The sequence below is a fragment of the Schistocerca serialis genome, chromosome 5 (genome assembly GCF_023864345.2).
Source record: "Schistocerca serialis cubense isolate TAMUIC-IGC-003099 chromosome 5, iqSchSeri2.2, whole genome shotgun sequence".
Lineage (NCBI taxonomy): Eukaryota > Metazoa > Arthropoda > Insecta > Orthoptera > Acrididae > Schistocerca > Schistocerca serialis.
The window spans coordinates 288,350,576-288,376,001 of record NC_064642.1 but is presented as its reverse complement, the minus strand read 5'-3'; the positions used below and the strand labels follow the sequence as shown (position 1 = coordinate 288,376,001).

Here is a 25,426-nt window from a genome sequence, read left to right as displayed (position 1 = left end):
AAAAAACAATTTAGAAATGTATCAAAATTTTTGTTTCTTGAATCACAGTGGTCCAGAAAAAGGGACAGCTTATAACACTTAACTAATCACAAAAAAAATCTAAATTTTCTTTGCTGAAATTCCTTCTGATATAAGATTCAAATTTTAGTTTCTCTGTTTTGTGGAGCTCTATAAACAAAGTTCAGTGATCAGATAGCCTTAAATCTAGGCAAAAACTTCTTTTATCATCAAACTGATCATTTGTAATAATATTATCTATACAGGTTGCGGAGTAGAAGTTTTCTCTAGTGCATGAACTAAAGTTTAGCTTGAAAGCAGATTTCTGGATTAAATCACGAAATTTTTGAATGTTACTCCTTTCAATTAATGTACCCCTTTTGAAGTCTGCTGCAATCACAATCTTTTTCTAGCTTTCTTTTATAAGTTTATCTAAGAGATATTGAAATGTTTCTAAGAACAATTTAGAAGCAGAACTCCCAGGAATTTTGTAAATTGATATTATGACAGTATTTAAATTACACAGCTCTACACAACAGCTTTCAAAAATACATTCTTCATTTAGATAACTAAAATCTTCTTTCCCGTTAAAGTTTAAGGAGGCCTGCAGTAAGGTACAGGAGCCCCCATGAGATTTGTTTTTTCTGCAAAAGCTGCTGGCAAGTTTGAAATTACCAATTTTGTTAAGAGCATCTATGCATTCTTTTGTGAGCCATTGCTTGTCTAAGCAGACCACCTTTATGTTTGCCAGTTCAGAAAGTATAACTTGCAGTTCATCAATTTTAGAGTAACCTAGATTTGGACATTTTTCTGCTAAACCATTTATATTTAGATGCATCAAGACAGAATTTTTGAGTTTGTTTATACTTTGAAGAGCCTCACTTGTTCCATTATATTTACAGTTTCCATTTTCGATCACAACTTTTCTTTTCTCACCTCTTTCAGAAGTTTTCAGTTTCCCTTGCTTTAATGATTCTGCAGATGTCTAAGATCATTTTGCTGAAAGTTATTGTATCTAACCTATTCAAATGTAGCCCATCCTTTCCCAGACGCTTACCACTTACAAATTTATTTGAGTCTACAAAAATTGCACCCAAATTGTCACACTACTCCCTGATTCCACTGTTTATCATATTTATGTACGTACCACTTACTGACCTTCTGTGTAAAATTACACTAATGACAGTTTTTGAATTTGCAAACACACTTTTTGCTGAGTGGATCAACTTCTATGTTGCACTGATAATTTCTTCCTCACTCCTGTTCCTGATAGAATTTGTTCCGACATGAATGAAAACACCTTCGTATTTGTCCTTTTCTTCATTTCCACTTTCAGTTTCACTTTCTTTCGAATTTAGAATATTTTGAAAGTGTCTGATGATTTGATGCAATCAGATACTGGGACAGACATCAATTTCACAGCCTGGAGGTCTAACATTTCTCAGTATGCACTTGCCTACAACAAGAAAGTCCCTTTTTTCAATTGGTTTTGCTGCAGCACTTCCACTTTTGTCCTTTTTGTAGGTCACTGTTTCCATTTATATTTGTTTACAGATAGTCTGTTGAGTGGGTTTTTGATCACATTTCTCACACCATGTGTATTTTGAAGGTTTTGTTTCATACTTTGCTGGTGATTTTCAGAAACCCTGGATTCAGTTTCGCTTATTTCTGTCTGATGGATATCACTCACACTATAATGTTTTTCTTGAGTTAATCTATCATTTTCTTTCTTTGTAGTCAGTAATTTGGTTTTCAATGTTTCAGTGTCTTTGTGTAGCTGCTTTATAATTTAGTTTTTGTATCTTCTTTTATTTGTGAACACACAGGCCTGTTTTCCTGTATTAATCTATCTTTTTCTTTTTTTATAGTCACTACTTCAGTATTTAATGCTTCAATGTCCTTTTGCAGCAACTTTACAATTTCGTTTTTTGAGTACACTGTACTTAGAGGATTGGCTCTCTCAACTCATAAACAAATGTAGCATGTCCATGGAAAATCATGACTGATGAATTTTAGGTTCATTTTCGTGCACTTTTTGTGCAACCAGTTATTTCACTTGACACACAAAATACCCTTCATCACTCACTTCTCACATTCTCTACACAAAAAACTATTTGTTTTTTGCTTTTTTGATGAGAGTGTGCCACACTGGGTGTCAAAAATGTAGTTTTGGCTTTCATGGCCAGTGGTCTCACTCACTGAGCTATCCAGGTGTGAATCACAATCCACAACCTCAACCACTTGAGTAGTTTATCCAAATGTCATAGAGGTCTATCTGGCCACCAATTCTTGTTCCTCTCCACGCTGTTATGTAACCATACAGTGTTGGTATATTCCAAATCCAAAGGATCGCTTTTGTATTTGGCATCATTGTCATATATTGGACCTACATAGGTTATGGTACTGGTTGTTACAACAAATGAATTTATAAAATATACCTTTTTAAATGTTACATATATTTCACATAATGTCACATTTACGCATTAACAAATGATTTTATATTCAGTTACTGATATAGTATTAGTTTTGAAAGACACTCATTTATTTCTTTTATAAATGTATTCTGGCTAAGATTATTCACCCAAAGCGGCTCTTTGTTCAATGGGAGCCAGCGGGCACTACAGAAAATTGTGTGTGTGTGTGGGGGGGGGGGGGGGGTGGTTGTGATTATGTAGTGCATGTGCTGATGTACTTCCTGGCGGGCACTGGAAGTGCAGCTGAGAAGAGGTAACAATGTGAGGAGCTCTACAAAGGGGTTGGAATAGGATAGCTGCTTGACAGCTAGGTGGGATGGGTTTGGCAGGGAATGTGATAGTGAGATGTGCCATTGACAATGAGGCAATCCACTAGGTTGAGGAGTAGGCCATACTGAGAAAGAAATTGGTGCCAAAGACAGAGTCCTTGACACTGGAAACAGTGCAAATCCACAGGAAATCTTGGCTGAGGCCTAGATCAATGGATTGGGTGTGGGCACAGTAGGTGATGATGACGGAGACAATAACTGCAATGAGCAGTATGGGGGAAGGTGGACCGCAGCCAGAAGAGGGTAATGATAGTGGTCAGTGAGAGGTTGAGTGTGTCAAAGAATCTGTCTACTAAAATGACAACCATATCAGATTCATGTGATCATTGTATCCAGGGCTGTGTAGATTATGATGGGCAGTTGAATGAGCCAGTTCAGCAATAATAGCTGTTCATGCATTATGTTCAGCTCAGCAAGGGCATGAAGATGTTGGAGAAGCTGCAAGGGTTGCATGTCAGAGCATTCTTCAGACAGAAACAGTGTGTGTGTGTGTGTGTGTGTGTGTGTGTGTGTGTGTGTGTGTGTGTGTGTGTGAGTGTGTGTGTGTGTGTGTGTGTGTGTGTGCTGCATCTTGGATGACATTAATCATGATATCAAATGGTCTTATAGCATGCCAAAACTGTTGGATTGTGGTGGGCTTGATATGATGTCATGTGGCTCCACAGCATCTGCAGGCTCATGTTGTGAGACCATAACTGTGGATACTGTGAAGTCAATAGTAATTGAAGAATGGGCAAATAGAGCTCCAACAGAAGAAAACCAGAATCAGCTGTGGGCATTGAACAGCTGCAGGGGTGTGGAGGCCCAGACTGTCTGGAGTATTAGAGGGCCAGTCCACAACTTTATGGCAGTGATCCCTACACTACTCGCTAGCACAGCTGTAATTATCTTACAATCAGATTGCTCAGGGATGAGCATCTGCAAGGGAAGCGTAAAAACAAACTAAATGCTCTGACAGGCAAGTGATATTTATTGAATAAGATATGTATCTACTGCTGCAGATAAATACTGAATTAATGTACGAGCATGCCACCCACACTGTCAAGCAGAGTTTGTACAAAATGTAAGGGAAAACATTTGTACAATGGTCAAGCTACCATTTCATGGCCCAGAGTAAAGCAGAGGAATAGTTACAAGTTCACTCTCGCAGGGCATATAACAAAACTGGTGCATTGCATGAGACCTTTCTCCATGACTTGCATCTACTCTCTGGAAACACTATAAACAATATGCCTACATGAATTTACACTACTGGCCATTAAAATTGCTACACCATGAAGATACGTGCTACAGATGTGAAATTTAACCAACAGGAAGAAGATGCTGTGATATGCAAACGATTAGCTTTTCAGAGCATTCACACAAAGTTGGCGCCGGTGGCAACACTTACAATGTGGTGACATGAGGAAAGTTTCCAACCAATTTCTCATACACAAACAGCAGTTGACCAGTGTTGCCTGGTGAAACGATGTTGTGATGCCGAGAAATGCATACCATCACGTTTCCAACTTTGATAAAGGTCGGATTGTAGCCTATCGCGATTGCGGTTTATCGTATCGCGACATTGCTGCTCTCGTTGGTCGAGATCCAATGACTGTTAGCAGAGTATGGAATCGGTGGGTTCAGGAGGGTAATATGGAATGTTGTGCTGAATCCCAATGGCCTCGTATCACTAGCAGTCGTGATAAAAGGCATCTTATCCGCATGGCTGTAACAGCTCGTGCAGCCACGTCTCGAACCCTGAGTCAACAGATGGGGACATTTGCAAGATAACAATCATCTGCATGAACAGTTCGATGACATTTGCAGCACCATGGACTATCAGCTCGGAGACCATGGCTGTAGTTACCCTTGACACTGCATCACAGACAGGAGCACCTGCGATGGTGTACTCAACAACGAACCTGGGTGCACGAATGGCAAAACGTCATGTTTCTGGATGAATCCAGGTTCTATTTACAGCATCATGATGGTTGCAACTGTGTTTGGCGACATCGTGGTGAATGCACATTGGAAGATTGTATTCGTCATCGCCATACTGGCGTATCACCCTGCGTGATGGTATGGGGTGCCATTGGTTACACGTCTCGGTCACCTCTTGTTAGCATTGACAGCACTTTGAACAGTGGATGTTACATTTCAGATTTGTTATGACCCATGGCTCTACCCTTCATTCGATACCTGTGAAACCCTACATTTCAGGAAGATAATGCACAACCGCATGTTTCAGGTCCTGTACGGGCCTTTCTGGATACAGAAAATGTTCAACTGCTGCCCTGGCCAGCACATTCTCCAGATCTCTCACCAACTGAAAATGTCTGGTCAATGGTGACCAAGCAACTGGCTCGTCACAATATGCCAGTCACTACTCTTGACGAACTGTGGTATCGTGTTTAAGCTGCATGGGCAGCTGTACCTGTACATGTCATCCAAGCTCTGTTTGACTCAATGCCCAGGCATATCAAGGCCATTACTACGGCCAGAGGTGCTTGTTCTGGGTACTGATTTCTCAGGATCTATGCACCCAAATTGGGTGAAAATATAATCACATGAGAGTTCTAGTATAATATACTTGTCCAGTGAATGCCCATTTATCATCTGCATTTTTTCTTGGTGTAGCAATTTTAATGGCCAGTAGTGTATATTTAGAGAAAAGAAAAAGGATACAATGTTCAACCATAACTACATTAGATAGTGAATAAATTTACCCATAAGTTCAGGTAAAAGAGTTAATACAATTATGTTATTGCACACACTCATAGGTCACATGCATGTGGGTAGGCGACTTGTCAAAAGTATGTGAGGGTTCATGAACACACTTGTGTGGGCATACAACCCGCATCGTTCATAGTGTCTCTGGTGAGTGCATGTATGGGGCCTGCAATGCTCATACTTCATAGTTACACAGGGTCAACTTACCAGTACATAGTCTTGTTGTTTCTCATACATGTGTCTTGCAGCAAATTATTGAGTTGTATCTTGCATGATTAAACATTACATATCACTCAGTGATGGTGTTGGAAGTCACTTGCTCTGCGTCCTTGAGAAGGGTGCCAGCCCAGGGGAGAAGCTTCCAACAACATTCTTCACATTGGAAAAACCAACCTGGGGAGAAAGGGGGCCCAGGGAGATAGTTTATGTCACCATGGTGCTCACTATGCAAATAATGCATTGCATGTGCCCATGCTTCTTCTGCTGAAGCATTTGTCATCTACTAGAGAAAAGTAGTGGCAGGCATAGAGGTTGGGGAGCATGTCACTGCAAAGCAAAGAGCCACTCAGTATGATATTGAGGCAGTGATTGCCACAGGTATGTTCTGCCCCTCCAAAAGATTGTGGGCCTCAACTTTGCACATGGTACCCAAAAAAGATGGAATTTGGCACCCTTGTGGCAACAATCAAGTGCTAAATACAAGCACAATCCCCAACTGTTGCCCCATGCCCCTCCCTTGAAGCTACAGTGATGACCATCTACAGCAAGACTGAAGGCAAGAAAACATTCATGCAAATTCTGGTCACCCCAGAGGATATTGAGAAAACAGCAATTATCATGCCTTTTGACCTCTTCAGGATCTTTTTTGAGCAATTTGGGCTCCTCAACACAACCCAAATGTAGCCACCCCTTCTATAAAATTTCTCTGAGGTGCCCCATAATGATTTGCATATCTGAAATATATCCTCATCTACCCATGCAACTTCACAGAGAACCACTAATACTTCCAAGAGCATTATAATTAACTTGGAGAAATGTATTTTTGGTGCTCCACAGACTGAATTTCTGGGACCAACTATATCTGCCACAGGCTCCCAACAACTTCCTGATATGGTCTGGGCAATGACCAAATTTCTGCACCCCATGACCTTTAAGGAATTTTACTGGTTCCTTGGCATGACAAGCACCACCTTAGAAATGCCACAATCATACAGGAAACCCTCACTGCTGCACTCTAAGGTGATCACACAAAATGAAATCACCATATACCCAGGAATGTCCAAATGATGGACAATTTTGAGCACATGAAGCATGACTTAACTGACACCACTATTCCCACCCACCCTCCACCTTACTGCCCTACTCACAGTCGTCACTGATGCTAGCCAGTCTGCCATAGGCACTAGCCTCCAGCAGTGCATTGGGGACACCTGACAGGCCGGCCGCGGTGGTCTTGTGGTTCTAAGCGTGCAGTCCGGAACCGCGCGACTGCTACGGTCGCAGGTTCGAATCCTGCCTCGGGCATGGATGTGTGTGATGTCCTTAGGTTAGTTAGGTTTAAGTAGTTCTAAGTTCTAGGGGACTGATGACCACAGCTGTTAAGTCCCATAGTGCTCAGAGCCATTTGAACCATTTGAACCACACCTGACAGGTGCTGACCTTCTCTTTAAAAAAATCTGTCTGAGCCACGTATGACCATAAGCTCCTTGCACTTCATGAGGCAGTTAAATGTTTTCAACCCTCAGTTGAAGGTTGCTGCTTCAGTGTCTTCACTGACCACTGCGCCCCTACCATCACATTTTGTTGGAAGGAAAGTGCCCAGATATCTCACCCACAGACAATTCTAACAGCAAGATTATATGGCGTAGTTTATGAATCACATGCTGTCTGTCCTACAAGCTCAATTTAAGACTTCCCTCCATGATACAGGACACCGTAATGTTGTCCACGTATTTTAGTTTGTTATATCATCTTTTATTTCTTAGTTCTTGCAAACAGACTTTCACTCAAAGTCATTCATGAAAATTTTTAGGAAACAGCTTTCTGTGGCAAGTCCTTGTATGTGTTTATGTATTTTGCAATTAAATTTAAAGGGATTATAACTTAGATCAGCAGGTTCCTCTTTGTGATCTCAAAGGTTTCATTTATGGCCAAGTTAGTGTATAAATTGGCAGTAACAGGATTATACTTGGAAGTACTTTGTGTCACAAATGTAGGATGTTTGGCTAACCTGCATTTCTGGTAATGATAGACATTAGCTTTTCATCTGATATATGTGTAAGCAGAATTTGTGCAGTAATTTTAGCAACCTTAGGTCTTTGCCTTCTGTAGGTAACTTAAAATGAACTTTTGAGATAAGAAATCAGGTGTTGAACAAATTTTTCTGTGAGAGTGGGATTGTGTACTACACTAGTGATAGACAGATGCTCCATTACTCATAACTTACCACCCCTCATAACAAAGTCTAGTCGTTCTCTTGAGAGTGTTTAGTTTCTATGTAACGTAATTGTCTTTAGTAATTTAGATTAAAAATATATTTGAATTAAAATAGTTTCATGTTGACATATTTTAATGTTTCTTATTTAATGTTTCCAGAAGGATGGTCATCATGAACTTTTACTTGGTGCCCCTGGGATACTGAATTGGCAAGGTTTGAGTATAAAGCTAAAAGACAGTTATTAAAATGTTACTAGGTTATATTCTTCTAATTTGAAATGATGAATGTTGTCTACTGTTTTTTGTGTTCTGTGACTATTACTACATGTGGAGCTAGCTCTGTGATGAATGATTCAAATGCATCTGGTGTTGCACTGGTGGAAAATTTTACTGTCCTAAAAAAACGTCACTTTTGTCCTGCTGATGTACTGTATCACTGACCTGGTATTTCGTGGTTGATTCATCTGTGAATTTGTGATTTTTGTCCTTGAGAGGGATAGCCACTGTAGCATAACACTCTGCATTCAGTTTGTTGTTTACTGTTTCTTCGATCCGTGTCATAATCAAGTCCTTTCCTAGTTTGTTGAGGTGTAGACCATGGGTTTGTGGAATCTTCTTCCTATGCTGGTTATGTCCACAAATGTTACATTTTCAAATCTCGAGCATATATTTTTCCTTATTTACTCACCACACTTCTTCATTTACACACGACCAATTTGGTAAGTCATGTTGATGTGGAACTGAGAAGATGATAACATTTGAGTTTCTAAGTTCATGTGCCTTCCTTTTGAGTAGGCTTTTCATTCCATTTCTTCCTACATCATTTGTTCCCGCTCAGAACATGAAAATGTCTTTTTTTGATGATGGTGTTTTCTCAACATGAACTGTAGATGTCGCTGCTTGAAATGTTGTGCCAGGTTTCACTGTTCTAGTAATGCTGTGATAGCTTCTACACTGAAATTCAGCTGCTATGTTCGTTCCCTGACTGTCCGCAAACAGGTTTATTTTCCAAGAATTTGTTGGATGGTGATTTGGCCTACCTGAACTTTTGTGTTGCGTGTTGACACAGTGTGTTTCTTGTCTTTAATCCACAGTAATCGATAATCCATCTTGAGAAGTTCTTGATTTTGAAACACTATAGAATTGTACTGTCCCTGAGGTTTAAAGCTTTTTTGTTGTGATTTGTTTCCACTGTCTTTTTCCCAATGCGGCTCGACACATTTCGTTGTATTATCACTGCCTATAATAGAGAGCATTTCAAAAGTGTTTTCATGCACAATGCTTGAGTTGTCATTACATTTACTATTCACATGATTTTGCAGTTCTTGAGTGTTTTTCTTGTATGTGATTTTAGTCCACTTTTCACTGGCAGCTGCCATGTTTTCCGGGGCTTTTAGAGAATTCGGCTCACTTTTTCTGAGCTGAAGTTTCAAAATATCTTCTTTCATAGGACTGATTATAAATTGTAGGCTCGATAAATGTTCCTTTAGGCCTAACTTTGTTATTTTGTCCTTGCAATTTGTACACGCTTTCTTTTTACCCATAGAATTAGCTTTTTTCTGCAGAGAAACATGACGAACTTTCGAGTTGGCCGCCACCTTAAACTAATCCCCATGTGGAATGTTCTGATGGTATAGGCAATCAGGCATATTACTTCAGCCAAGGTACGTTATGCTGGATAAATACAATTTGATCTTTAAGAGACAACAAAGAAATAGTAATGCAACCTGATGACAATGCAAACACCAAAGTCCTTCTGTCTGCAACACCTAATTAGTGCAGTGGATGGCATCTATTTCCCTCAGTTAATCAGCCAGTTTCCTGAACATAACCAAAAATACTCTGGAGCAGCATGGTGCTGGTTCCATAGATATGTAATAAGCTACCAAAGATACATAGAAAAGGAGTTCTGATTCGTCCCTTCATGGGTAATATAGGAGTCTCAACATAATACTTATCAAAACATCAGGCTTCTCTTTTGAGTCCCTTTGGTAGTGAAATATGAATACCATATTCACAATGATTTAATAAGGTAGTTCAATAATTCGTGCCTTGAGCCAAAAAATGTATTCATGAGTTTCGGTGGTCTTCTTGTTCACATTAGTGAACAGTGCTGTGGATAGCTATCTACCTCCCATAGTAGCTAATCTTTTTATGGAAGATTTTGAGGACAAAGCATTTTAGTCATTAGTTTTGAAAAAAAAATATTTTTGAAGATATGTAGATGATACCATTTTGATACAACCAAATGAGGTAACAATGGTTCTTCAGTTTTTATAATGTATCAACTTCCTGCGCCCAAGTAATTGTTTCAACATATAAGTGGATGAAAATGGAGTGTGCTTTGTAAGCCAACATACATTGACCTGTATCTCTGAGCTATGAGCTACAATTTAGCACTGTCTTATATTTCTCCTGTATAATTCTTTTGGAGTCACAATGTATAATGAACACATTCATGTATAAATGTTACCCATCTGCTTATGTTACAATCATCATGTAACTTCTGTAGTATCCCAAAAATCTGGACCATACACACTTCCCAATGGATAACCTTTTGATGTGATCTTCATTATTTCCCTTCCTGGCATTCTAAAGACGCAAGTCTCCTGCAGCATTAGCTTCTCAGGCAGTTTACAGTGCCTTTGAAGTCTCCAATTCCCCAAGATGACCAAAGAAAGATAGCTACCATAGATTATGGAAATAGCCAATAATAATATGACTCTCCACATCAGGAGAGTAGCAGGTTACATAGTTACAATGTAATTGGATAGGTAAAAAATCTACTTGCCATGCAGCAGCAGGACGATACACACAAGAAAGGTTTTACTTATGCAGCTTCCCGAGCCACTGGAACCTTCTTCCAGCAGAAGTGTTGAAGGGGAAGGAAGAGGGTTGAAGGAAAAGGAACTGGAGATGTTTAGGAAAGGAGGTGGAGTTTGGAAAAGTCACCCAGAATCCTGAGTCAGAGGAGACTTACCAGATGGGATGGGAAGGAAAGATACCCCTCGCCTGAGGTTCTGGCTGATTTTTCCAAACTTTACCCCTTTTCTTACACCTGCCAGCTGCATGGTGAGTAGATATTTCTATCTACATAATTATAATATACTCTCAAAACCTCATTATCTAGTTAGCTTTTAATATTTGGTTTTATAGTTCTTAAATACCTAAGGTGTTGAATATTTAAGAGGTGTAGTCTCATGTCTTAGTTAATTGTTTGATGCAGATCCATGCAGTCTGTAGTTTATTTGCCAGTTGTTTTGTACAACTAGCAACCATTAGAGAAAGTTCAGGCTGGCTCCTGATACAACAGGAGAGGAGCAAGTTACGTATAAGGAACGGTCAAATGAAAATCGAGTGCCCACCACAAAGGTATCATGGAATAGTTTCATGCAAAAGTAACCAAGGCATGTATTAAAATGTTTATTCTCTGGGAGACGAGATGATCAATTTCCATTTCATAGAAGATGATTAACTGCTGACAGTTCCACAACCGCACCCACACTTGCACCTCCTCGTCTGACTTAAACTTACATCCACATATGCTTTTCTTCAGTTTGGTAAAGTTGTGAAAATCACACAGTGAAAGGTCTAGTTAGTATGAAGAATCTTGCAGTGTTTCCCAAACATGATCACGGAAGTGTAGCCTTAATGAGATTGACGCTGAGCAGGTAGGCATTATAGATCAACAAGATTATTCTGTCCAACAACTTTCCCGGTCATTTTGGCTTTATGAGGCATCACAGTTTCTGCAAAGTGTATTGCTAGCACTGTGCATTGATTGTTTTCCCACTCTTGAGGAACTCAACAAGCAGATGGACTCTGGAGTCAAAGAAGAAGGTAATCATGACCTTACCTGAAATTGTATTATTCTCTTTCTTTGGCAGGGGATATGTCAAATGTTTCCACTGTTGGCTCTACTGTTTGCCCTTAGGCCATCAGAATGCTGTTGGACAGAATCATCCTGTTGCACTATAACATCTGCCCCCCCCCCCCGCCCCCCCTGGCCCCACTGACAAGTGTATTAAGTCAACACTTCAGTGATTTGGTTGGGAAACACTGCAGAATCCTCTGTATGGCCTGGATCATTGGCAATCTGAAGAAAGACATGCATTAACATTAGTTTCAGCTGGGTGAGGAAGTACCAAGACTAAGTGCAGTTGTAGATCTATCAGTGGTCAGCTATGTTCCATGAAACTGGAATAGAGTATCTCATCTCCCAGCGTGATAAATGTATTTGCATTTGATGATTACTTTTGAATGGAACCATTGCATGATCCCATTGTTCCTGATGTCCAGTTTTCATTTGACTGACCCCCATAGTTAGCTTTTCCTGTGTGCTCTTAATTCTTAATAGTACTAGGGTGGATAACGTGTGTCTACAACTATATCTACATCTATACTTTGCAAAGCATTTTGAAGTTCATGGCAGAGCATACATCCCATTGTACCAATTATGAGGGTATTTTCCTGTTCCATTCATGTCTAGAATGCATGAAGAATGATAGTTTAAATGCCTTTGTGTGTGCTATAACTAACCTAATTTTGTCCTCATGATCCTTACAGGAGTGATACATATAGTATATTCCTAGAGTCTTAATGTAAAGCTTTTCCTTGGATCATTGTAAGTAGACTTTTTAGGATAGTTTACATCAATCTTAAGTTCAGTTTTTTTATAATCTTTTTGATACTCTCTGATGGCTCAAACAAATTTGTGACCCTTTATGCTGCCATTCTCTGTATACATTCAATATCCCATGTTAGTCCTATTTGGTAATGGGTACCACACACTTGAGCAGTATTCTAGGATGTCTTGTACAATGATTTGTAAACAATCTCCTTTGTAGACTGATTGTGTTTCCCCAGTATCCTACCAATAAACCAAAGTCTGACACCTGCTTTACGCATGGTTTGCATCCTTGTAATCATTTCATTTCATATTCCTACAAAGTGATACACTCAGATATTTGTATGAGTTGCCTGATTCCAAATATGATTAATTGATGTTACAGTCATAGGACAGTTAGTTTTTCATTTTTTTTTCATTTTGTGAAATGTACAATTTTACATTTCTGAACCTTTAATGGAAGACACCAATCTTTGCATCTATTTGAAATCTTAGGATCTGCCTGAATATTTATAAAGCTTCCTTTGGACAGTACTTCACTACAGATAAGAGCATCATCAGAAAAATTATTAATATTGTCTGCAATGTCATTAATATACATCATGAACAGCAAGGAACCCACCATACTATCCTAAGTTACACTCAAGGTAACTTCTTCATTTGTCAATGACCCTCCATCCAAGGTATTATACTGTGTTCCTCTCCACCAAAAAATTCTCAATCCAGTCTCAAATTTCATTTGATATCTCTTATGATTGTACTTTTGCTAATAAACATAGATATGGTACTGATTCAAATGCTTTTCAGAAATTGAGAAACATTGCATCTACTTGATGACCTTGATCTAAGACTTTCAGTGTGTCATGTGAGGGAAGTGCAAGCTGGTTTTCATATGATCAATGTTTTTGAAATCCATGTTGGTTGGCATGGAGGAGTTCATTCTGTTCAAGGTACCTCATTATGTCTAAGCTCAGAATATGTTCTAAGATTCTGCAACAAATCATTGTCAAGGCTGTTAGGCAGTAGTTTTATGGATCAGTTCTATTGCTCTTGTTGTAGATAGGTATGACCTGTGCTTTCTTCCAACAACTGGGCACAGATTTTTGTCTGAGGGATCTATAATAGACTACAGTTAAAATAGGGGCTAACTCACCTGAAAATTAAATATACAATATGATAGTGATTCGATCAGGACCTGGAATACTCTTCAGTTTTTATGGCTTCAGCTGTTTCTGAACTCCACTGATATTAATACGTATTTCACTAATGGGCACAGGTCATCCCCATTTTCAAGAAGGGACGTTGAACAGATTTGCAGAACTATAGATCTATATCTCTAACGTCAATCAGTTGTAGAATTTTGGAACATGTATTATGTTTGAGCATAATGATTTTTCTGGAGACTAGAAATCTACTCTGTAAGAACCAGCATGGGTTTTGAAAAAGACGATCATGTGAAACCCAGCTCGCACTATTCGTCCACGAGACTCTGAGGGCCATAGACATGGGTTCCCAGGTAGGTGCCGTGTTTCTTGACTTCCGCAAGGCATTTGAAATAGTTCCCCACAGTAGTTTAATGAACAAAGTAAGAGCATATGAACTATCAGACCAATTGTGTGATTGGATTGAAGAGTTCCTAGATAACAGAACGCAGCATGTTATTCTCAATTGAGAGAAGTCTTCCGAAGTAAGAGTGATTTCAGGTGTGCCACAGGGGAGTGTCGTATGACTGTTGCTATTCAGAATATACATTAATGATCTTGTGGATAACATCGGAAGTTCACTGAGGCTTTTTGTGGATAATGCTGTGTTATATTGAGAGGTTGTAACAATGGAAAATTGTACTGAAAGGCAGGAGGATCTGCAGTGAATTGACACATGGTGTAGGGAATAGCAATTGAATCTCAATGTAGACAAGTGTAATGTGCTGTGAATACATAGAAAGAAAGATCCCTTATCATTTAGCTACTCTATAGCAGGTCAGCAACTGGAAGCAGTTAATTCCATAAATTATCTGGGAGTACGCGTTAGGAGTGATTTAAAATGGAATGATCATATAAAGTTGATCACCAGTAAAGCAGATGCCAGACTGAGATTCATTGGAAGAATCCTAAGGAAATGCAATCTAAAAACAAAGGAAGTAGGTTACAGTACATTTGTATGCCCACTGCTTGAATAATGCCCACCAGTGTGGGATCCGTACCAGATAGGGTTGACAGAAGAGGAAGAGAAGATCCAATGGAGAGCAGCATGCTTCATTACAGGATCATTTAGTAATCACGAAAGCATTATGGGTATGATAGATAAACTCCAGTGGAAGATTCTGCAGGAGAGTCACTCAGTAGCTCGGTACGGGCTTTTGTTGAAGTTTCGAGAACATACATTCACCGCGGAGTCAAGTAGTATATTGCTCCCTCCTACGTATATCTCGTGAAGAGACCATGAGGATAAAATCAGAGAGATTAGAGCCCACACAGAGGCATACCGCATACCGACAATCCTTCTTTCCATGAACAATATGAGACTGGAATAGAAGGGAGAACCGATAGAGGTACTCATGGTACCCTCACCACACACCATTGGGTGGCTTGCTGAGTATGGATGTAGATGTAGATGTAGATGAATGTTTGCAGTGGTTCAAGGATTAAATTGGGGTAATAACCCTGGGCCTTCCTTTAGAATAAACATTTGAAAATAGGATTAAACTCTTGCTTTGCTGCCATCAGTTTCAGTTCCTGTGTCATTTGTGACTGACTGGACACTAACTTGGTGCCACTAACAACCTTTACATATAACAAGAATTTCTTTGGCTTTTGTGAAAGATCATTTGACAATATTCTGCTATGGTAGTCATTGAAGGCTTGCTCTTTTGACAACCAAATGTGTTCATTGATCCTTGCTCTATGTATAAGCCTACGCTTTGTTTACACCTGTTATGCAGCAGTGCCTGTTTCTTTACAGTTACTGCATACCTCGGAGGTTCCTTCTCTTACAAATTGTTCCGATGGATACATATTTCCCCACAACATTGTTAATTATTTTGTAGCACTTGAGCCATAATTCCTCTACATTCTCCTGTCTTGCAATAAAATTTCTATTTTTTTTCATTGAGATATTACATTATTGCTCTTTTGTGTAGTTTACTGAACGTATATATCTTTCTACTTCTTTTAGTTGGCCTTTGCACTTTTGTTATAATTGCTGCCACAACTGCCTCGTGGTCATTGACACCAGTTTTGAGTGGACATCCTCATAGAGATCGAGTCTATTTGTTGCCATTATATCTAATACATTGGTATAATGAGTGGGGTTCTAAACTCTCTGTTCTATCTAGTTTTCAGGGGAAGCAATTGGTAATTTTTCACAGAATGTCTCGTCTTGTCCACCACTAACAAAACTGTGATTGATGAATGATTGGAATATTCTCCAGTGATTACTGTGTTTAGGGGGAACTTATGCACTAGCAAACATACATTTTCTCTAAAGTTTTTGGTTACGCCAGGAGGTGAGTCTGGTGGTGCATTCTGTGTGTGGATGCAGGAGTAGCTTGCATTGGTCCACGAAAAGCTGAAGACATTGTTGGCCATGATCAGCCTTCTTCAGGCTGCTGACTGAGGATACAAAGAACATGACATATTGGACGGGACACCTCAGGTATCACTTGGTTTACCCTTGAGCTCTGGGCATGCAGGCACCTTCCAGCATATCCAACACAAGAGATTTGCCCTCACTGTATGATGATTGGGGGATTGGAAAGAGCTTCCATCTCTGAATGTGAAGGTTCAATGCAGGATCTGGCCATCTGGCCAAGCTCATTCATCCTGTGAGTGGACAGGTGGTCACTTCTTCAGTAGGGTCTGAGCAAGCACATGGGGAGGAAGGGAAGGGTTACTAGATAAAGGAAATTCCAATGTAAATGGGTAAGTTTAGGAAACTAGTGTCCAAGGCAAGATGGAAATTGAATGTGCGGTAGTTATGCCTGCCGGGAAGCCTCATCAAAGATGTGAAACAAGGCCCTGCCAGTAGCTATTGAGGTTGCAAGGTGCAGTCATCAGCGGGCTGGGGCTATTTTCAACATCAATAACACCTGTCAGTTGGGTTCTGAGGCCACCCACAGTTTGTATGGGCAGCTGGCAGAAGTGGCATGCACTTCTGGCCTCACTCACCAGGTGCAAGCAGAGCTCACCATCTGGAATATAATATACAGAATTGATCATGCTGCTTGGTTTAGAGCCCAATGGAGGGTTGCAGCCAAGGCTTTGTTGATTCTATTATGGTCTTGACGGCAGATTTCTGGACCTGCATTATGGATTAGAGACTTGCAAGTTCCCTCTTGATAGGTCATGTTGCACTACATGCAAAAATCAGTTACTTGGGTAAAGGACTGCACATGGCTTTTTTAAAATAATAATAATTATTATTATTTTAAGTCCAGGCAACAGTTTGAGGCCTTCTTATGAATGCTTGGCAGTCATTATGTAGATATTGAAACCAGATTACATACAAAGCAAAGGCACTTTGTATGTTAAAATTTTAACAGTAAATTGCCAAAGAATTTTTCCAAGTTCCTGAATTTACCACCCTTCAGGAAAGTTGTTGCGCTCAGTTTATTCTTGGAACTGAGAGCTGTATACAACCTGAAGCAGAAAGTTCCAAAGTATCTAACAAGGTATAGGACATAGATCAGAAAAACAGATTAGACACTATGGGACTGAAAGTGTTCATTGCAGTTAATGAAAGTATTGTCACTTTTGAGATTGAAATCGTATCTGGTTGTGAAGTTATCTGGATATGAGTAACCAACCTCAGCGGACTCTAGTTAATAATCAAGTGTTTTTACTAACCACCCAATTCTGCCACATAATTATAGAGTCATTCCAAGAAAGAGTATAGACAGTAGTGCAAAAATAACTCAATCATGTAATATTAGTTGGAGGTGACTTTAAACTACCAAGTATAGACTGGGACATCAATGATTCATTGCAATTGGTAATGGCAGACAGTATTGTTAAGTAGCTCTGAACACGTTTTCCAAAAACTATCTTGGACAGCTAGAGCAACAGCCCAAATGAAATAGAAATATTTTATATCTTTTAGCTACAAGCAGACTTGACCTAATTGTCAGTACCAGTATAGAGACAGGAATCATTGATCGTGATGTCATCATAGTGACAATGTTTACCAAAGTTAATAATTTTGTCAAGGAGACTAGGGAATTATTTATGCTGGAAAGATCAGATAAACAGTTGTTAGCTTAATACTCAGCCAGTGAACAGACATTGCTTAGCTCCAATATGTTGGATATGGAGCAGCTATGGGCAAAGTTTAAATTAACTTTAAAATATGCTCTGGAGAAGTATGTGTTGAGAAGGTGGATTAAGGATGGAAAAGATCCATTGTGGTTTAACAACAAAATTCAAAAAGTGCTGAGGGAGCAGGATAGGTGTACCTTTGGGCCCAAAGAGCACAGGCAAAAGTTAGCAGAAATTCATGGGTCTGCAGAAAGATCTATGCACATAGGATACAACTTCATCATCATATCTCAGTCAAGGATCTTGCCAAGAACCTGAGAAAATTCTGGTCCTACATAAAATCACTAGGTGGGTCGTTCATCAGCCAGTCTGCTCTGTCAACAGAAACCAACAAAACAAAAGCTGAAGTCTCAAATTTAAAATTTGGTAAACATTCACACAGGAAGATCTTACAGATATACCATGATTTAGTGTTGTCACACATACAGCTCTATGGAGGACATATAAATAGACATCCCTGTTATTGAGAAGCAGTATAAATATATAAATATATAAATGTACACAACTGACAACATCCATACATTTTAAAATGTCCAAGGATGGCTAAATAAATAAATAAATGAAAAATAAAAGTTGGAAGTGTTGAAAACAAATAAGTTACCAGGTCAGTATGGATTACTGATTCTGTTTTACAGTGAGTACACTACTGCATTGGCCCTTTGCATAGCTTGCATACCCAGCTCAGAGTTCTAAGCAACTGGAAAAAAGAGTAGGTTACTAGATAAGAATGAGAAATGAAAAAACGAAAAAAATTACATGCTCATATCCTTAACATTGGCATGCTGCATAATACTTGAACTTTGAGTATAATAAATTTCATTGAGCATGAAAACCTTCTGTCCTCAAATCAACATATATTTAGAAAGTATTGCTCATGTGAAACTCAGCTTTTCCTTTTCTTACATGATATCTTGTGAACCATGAATGAAGGCTAATAGGAAGAGTCCATATTTCTAAGGTTCCAGAAAGCATCTGACATAGTGTCCCATTGCAGACTGTTAACAAATTTCAGAGCTTACAGTTTAGATACCTGGTTATGTGAGTGGCTTGGAGACTTATTAAGTAAGAGAAACTAGAATGTGTTGATGATGGAGATTGTTCATCAGAGACATCTGGAGTGACCCAGGAAAATGTGATAGGACTGCTCTTGTTCTCCATAGATATAAATGAAATGATAGGATGACCAGCTGTTGTGTGTAGGAAAGTATTGCTATTGTTGACTATAGCAAGATACAAGATAACTTAGAATTTCTATTTCATGTCATGAATGGCAGCTTGCTCTAAATGTAGAAAAGTGTACATTATGCAGATGAGTAGAAAAAACATTTTGGTAATGTTCATATAGAGAATTAATGGTGTGCTGTATGAGAAAGACATGTTGATTAAATATCTAGGTGTAATCAAACAAAGCAATATTAAGTGGAATGAAACATGAGATTGGCAACAGGGAAGGTGAATATATGACTTCAATTTAATGGGAGAGTTTTTGGAAAGTGTAGCACATCTGCAAAGGAGACTGCATATAGAACATATTTGTGACTCATTCTCGAATACTGCTCGAGTGTTTAGTCTAGCCTACATTTACTGTGAATCTCTCACCCAGCAAAAGGTTCCAAGTAACTGGAAAGAAATGCAGGTGTCTCCAGTGTAAAAGAAGAGTAAAAGAATGGATCGACAAAATTACGGACTAATAGCCCTAATTTTGGTTTTACTGCAGAATTCTTGATCATATTCTTAGTTTGAATATAATAAACTTTCTTGAGATGGAGAAGCTTATGTCCATGAATCAGCATTGTTTTAGGAAGCACTGGTCATGTGAAACTCAGCTGGCCATTTTCTCACATGATATACTGTGAACAATGGATGAAGGGCAACAGGCACATTTGATATTTCTAGGTTTCTGAGAAGCATTTGACATTGTGGTCCATTGCAGGCTGTTAATGAAGGTACGCACATTAGGAATAATGTCTCAGATATGTAAGTGACTCAAAGACTCCTTAAGTAATAGAACCCAGTACGCTATACTTGATGGTGAGTGTTCATCAGAGACAAGGGTATAATCAGAAGTGCCCCAGGAAAGTGTTATAGGACCACAGTTGTTCTTTATATAGATAAAAAATTTGGCAGGCAGTTGTTTGTTTGCTGATGATGCTATGGCATATCGTAAGGTGTCAAATTGAGTGATTATAGGAAGATGCAAGACAATTTAGACAAAATGTCCAGTTGGTGTGATGAATGCCAGAGTGAATGAACTTCACCATACTGCATATGTGGTGTCCATGGCTTGCTTCTCTGAGAGACAGTTCTGGATGTGTAAAAAATGTAAGTTAATGCACTTGAATAGGAAGAACAAACCTATAACTTTTGGACACAGTATTACTAGTGTCCTGTATGACACAGTCAAGTAATTTAAATATCTGGGTGTAATGCTGCAAAGCAATATAAAATTGAATGAGCATGTGAGAACTGTGATGAGCAAGGTGAATGGTCAACTTCAATTTATTCGGAGAAATTTACGAAAGAATGATTCACAGAAAGGAAATGACTAGTAGAGCTACAGGGTGGCTTCCACCCTACACAGTATGATGGCTTGTGGAGTATATATGTAGTTGCAATCTTGCTACTGTCAAGCATTCATTCTACATATACTCTAGTGATCTACAGTTTCATTATTGTGTCTTTAGTTGACTTGCCTCTACTAAACCCATACTGATGTAGGCTGATCCCATGTAGCATCTTTGATCTTTTACTACATTGCATAACAGTTTTTCAAATATTTTACTGAGAATGTTTACATGTGAAATTGGTCTGTGGGATTTTGCCATCATCTGACCCTTCTCTTCTCCTTTACTAATAGTGACCGCCTCAGTATTCTGCCATGGAGTAAAGACCCTTCCTTGCATGTGATGCTCAATGTAAAGTTTGCACAAGTATGTATCTAATTGGTCATTTGGTCATATCTACAGCTAGATCTCCATGAGGCTTTTATTACTTTGGCAGAGATCCCATCCAGCCCTGGAGATTTTTTCTCACACATCTGCTGTGGTCCATAACTTATGGATGAACTTCACCATACTGCATATGTGGTGTCCATGGCTTGCTTCTTTGAGAGACAGTTCTGGATGTCAATGTCCACTTCACCTCTTGACATCTGTGCTTTTCTAGCAAAATAGTGTATCAAGTGGTGAGCTACAACAGCTAGCTACAGTCTCCCCTGAAGATGATGAGCAGCAGCCTAATGGAAATACTATGTAGTTTAGATGACACAGTCGAACACTATGCCCAACAACCTTCCAAGTTGTTTCAATTTTTTTTCTGAACAGCAATGTAATAACTAGAAATCAGACTCACATGTTCTTTTTTATGAGAGACTGTTACATTACAAGAATTGTAGGTATCATTTAATGACATAAGTTGCAATTTCCATGAATATGGTTTGGATTATAATGTGACAGAAACCTGGGATGAAATTTCCTGACTCCCTGGAGGTAAATTTGCCTATGGAACTGTTGTTTTGTTATGTTCACTATCAGATCACATAACAGACTAAATAAAGTGGTAAGTTAAGATGAATGGCTCTGAGCACTATGGGACTTAACATCTATGGTCATCAGTCCCCTAGAACTTGGAACGACTTAAACCTAACTAACCTAAGGGCATCACACAACACCCAGCCATCACGAGGCAGAGAAAATCCCTGACCCCGCCGGGAATTGAACCCAGGAACCCGGGCATGGGAAGCGAGAACGCTACCGCACGACCACGAGATGCGGGCGTTAAGATGAATGTAGACAATTTTCCACTGCTATTCAAGAAAGAAGTAAATGAAACATGATATGACAGTGATAATATATGCAAAACAAAATATTAGGCAAAAACTGTCAACTTTATAAGAATTTTGATTTCAAATATTGACTTAGAACAAACAGGCCTGTGAGTAGAATAACAAATTTATGTACACTGTAGACTACAGTTTGAACAAGATAGAAGACAAGAAAGACTGACAAGAGGGCACATAAGAAGGAATTATGACCATATGTGCTAATATTTCAATTAAAGTAACCAATAATCGAAGATATAATGTAGTTAGATAGATAAAAAAATCTACTCACAAAGTGGCAAAAGATACCACACATACAAAAGGTATTACAGTGTGCAAAATTTCACAGTCAGTGGCTTCTTCTTCTTTCAGAAGCCTTGAAGGGGAAGGATGTGGTGTAAAGGAAAATGACTGTAGAGGTTTAGGAAAAGGTGTGCAGTTTGGATAAGTTACCCAGAACCCTGGGTCAGAGGAGACTTACCGGAAGGGATGAGAAGGAAGACTGATTGTTAGAGACTGAACAAGACAAAGTTTGAAAACCTGAGAGCTTAAAGGTGGACGATAGGGTAATACACAAGACAGAGATTACTGCCAATACATCATGCATGAGTTAATAAGAGCAGAAAGCTATCACATAAAGTGCACTTAGCTTTCTGCTCTTATTAACTTGTGTGCAATGTTCCGGCAGTAACCTCTGTTTTGTGTGTTACCTTATCTCCCATCTTTAAGCTCTCAGGTTTCCAAATTTCATCTGGTGCAGTCCCCAACAATCAGTCTGTCCTTCTCATCCCATCTGATAAGTCTCCCTGACCCAGAGTTTTGAGCCACTTTTCTGAACTCTAACCCTTTTGCTAAACCTCACCAGACTTTTCCCTTGACCCCCTTTCCTATCCTTTCCTTTCCTTTAAGAAGGAGCCACTGGCTTCAAAAGCTTGAAAACTGCAACACTTTTTAACTGTGTGTTTTCCTGTTGGCACTTCATGAGTAGATTTTTGATCTATCCAACTACATTATATTTTCCAATGTTAATTACTTTATTATATATTGATATATTAGCCCATGTGCCCATCATTACTTCCTATGTACCCCTCTCGTCAGTTTTTGTTGTCATCTATCTTGTTCAAACAGCCATCTGTTTCTGCCTTACGTGAACCAGTCTTTCCTTCTTATCCCATCTGATCTGGGTTTTTGGGTGACTTTTCTGAAGTCACCCCTTTTCCTAAAACTGTAATATTCTCGTCCAGATAATTAGCTTTCCTTCAATGCAAAGTATATCTATTTGACAGAAGATAAGTGTTTAAAAATTTGTTGTGGACAATATATTTAGTAGTATACCAATGGTTGCAAGTCATATACTGTTCCAAAATCATTGATCCTTTGTAGCAGTGTACATCAATGAACATAATCAGTTTTTGAATATGTAATACAGTTGGACAGACAAAAAAGTCTAGTGACCAAGTAGCAGCAGGAGAACACACATACAAAAGGTATTACATTTTGCAAGCTTTTGGTACCAGTGGCTCTTTCTTATGCCAGAAGGATTGAAGGGGAGGGAAGAGGGGTGAAGGAAAAAGACAGACACACTTAAAAGACCGGCCCCATTAGAAGATACTTACACATAAGCTTCTGGCCACAGCCTCTGTCAGAAAAACATTAACACACACCATTCATTCATACAAGCTAGCACACATCATGCACATGACTGACAATTGCGGCAGCTCAGGCAAGAGTGCTACAGCAAAGAAGAAAAAGAACAGCTACTGAGAAGAGTAATGCAATAGATAATAGTAACAAAGGAAAATATGACAGGGTTGTAGGATGGAAGAAAGGTTGTTCGGCAAAATAAAATAAAATGGAAACTCCAGGTAGGAATATCAACAAAGTAGGAAAAGATCAATTGCTTCTTACCAGTGAAGGCCATGGCAGAAAGCTTATGTGTAAGCATATTTTAATTATGCCTGTCATATTTATGGCAAGTAGCAATTGATCATTTCCTAATTTTTTGATATTCCCACCTGGAGCTTCCATTGTTTGATTTTGCTGAACAGCCTTTCTTCAATACTACAATCCTGTGATGTTTTCCTTTGTTACTATTGTCTGTTGCATTACTCTTCTCAGCATCTGTTCTTTTTCTTCTTTCCTGTAGCATTCTTTCCTGAGCTGCTGGAGTTGCCAGTCATGTGCATGATGTGTGCTAGCTTGTCTGAATGAATGGTAGATGTTTCTGTTTTTCTGACAAATGCTGTGACCAGAAGCTTATGTGTAAGTATCTTCTAATGGGAACTGTCTGCAACTTAGCACATCAATTTTATGGTATGTAGCAATATATCTGTTCCTACATTGTTGATATTCAGTCACTCAGGATCACTTCATGCGCACATTGTCACTTTACAGAAGAAGGGTTGCCAAATTGGTGAGCACCACAGTAACATCAGTCTACGATTCAGCTGCCTTTTTGAGACACAAAATATTGAATATATGCCTTATTGTGGTTGCCTCTGGTCCGTAAAACCATCTCATGAGCATTACCTACAGATTACAGCTCATAGGTAACCTGAGAAGGATGTAACAGAACTGCAGGCTGCTATTTTGGGTGTAGTTGGTGTGGCTGTGTCAATGATAAAATGATACACCCAAACCTTCCTTCCTAACATCAAGAAATAATTTTCCAATGTTACCTCTTGTTAATCTGGACCATGAATATGATGTTACTGTGTTTTTTGCCTAATCAGCTACATTTATGATCCACACTGTGTGATACATTCAACAGAATGTTTTATAATTTATTGGGGGAGTTGTTACTACAGTGCAAAATGAGTCTATTAATCTGGAAACAGCTCTTGGTTGCCATGCATTTAAGTTTACAATGAGTGGATCAGTGATTTCGTAAGAGATGCATCATTATTTTCCTCATTTGATTTTAGGTTATATAAAAGATAACTACTCATAAGTTACTTCATTTCTTTTTAAATTTTAGGGGCTACAATTTCTTATAATATATTACAAGAAAAGAGATGTGGGGCATACAGCAGCCACATAAGGGGACCAGACTTAAACACTGAACCAGTTTACTTTGGTAAGATACAGCAACATCAATTTGTAACTTCATTTGAACAATTATTTAATTTTTAAAAATCTTTCTCTTCTACTTCTTCTGTATTATACTTCTATATTTGTAATATACATAATACTTAGTTTGAGTTTAAGTACATGAACACATAATTATAAATGCAGCTTTAAATGATTGGAAATACAATTTATTAAAGCTTATGTGAAATTTGAATTTCCTTCCCAAAGGTTATGCTGTTTCTGCTGGGAACTTATTTCCAGACAAAGGCCTTGTCTATGCAGTAGGTGCACCACGGGCCTCTCAAGGAAGTGGAATGGTGAGTGTGGACAAAGCATTTTTCTTACATTTAGTTGCCATTTTCAGCAGAGCACTTAATAATTAGAAAATGTATTGACACTAATCTGACACTTGCTGTTTTATACAGACTCTTCAAATAAGAAATTTCATCAGCTGCACACATCTCTTCATCAGTAGGTTTAGAGAAGTTCAACATTTTTCCAGTGGTGACACTGATCATATGTCATGTCCATTTTATTGCTAAATACCATTACCACTTTTGGGGGGGGGGGGGGGGGAGAGAGGGGGTAGTGAGGAGGAGGGTAAGACTGATTTATAAATACAATTTTTGTATACAATTTATAAATATTTA

The 25,426-nt window shown here is 38.8% G+C and overlaps 1 protein-coding gene across 3 annotated transcripts in view; it reads left to right on the top strand.

Moving 5' to 3' along the window:
- LOC126480903 (integrin alpha-4-like) overlaps positions 1-25,426 on the top strand; it is a 582,211-nt gene that overhangs the window by 139,967 nt on the left and 416,818 nt on the right. For 2 of the 3 annotated variants that reach the window (XM_050104298.1, XM_050104299.1), the window contains exons 6-8: positions 8,108-8,162; positions 24,685-24,783; positions 25,005-25,093. In XM_050104298.1, the coding sequence (XP_049960255.1) occupies positions 8,108-8,162; positions 24,685-24,783; positions 25,005-25,093 (243 nt within the window). The remainder of the gene's footprint in view (positions 1-8,107; positions 8,163-24,684; positions 24,784-25,004; positions 25,094-25,426) is intronic. The other variant, XM_050104300.1, reaches the window with a different exon arrangement.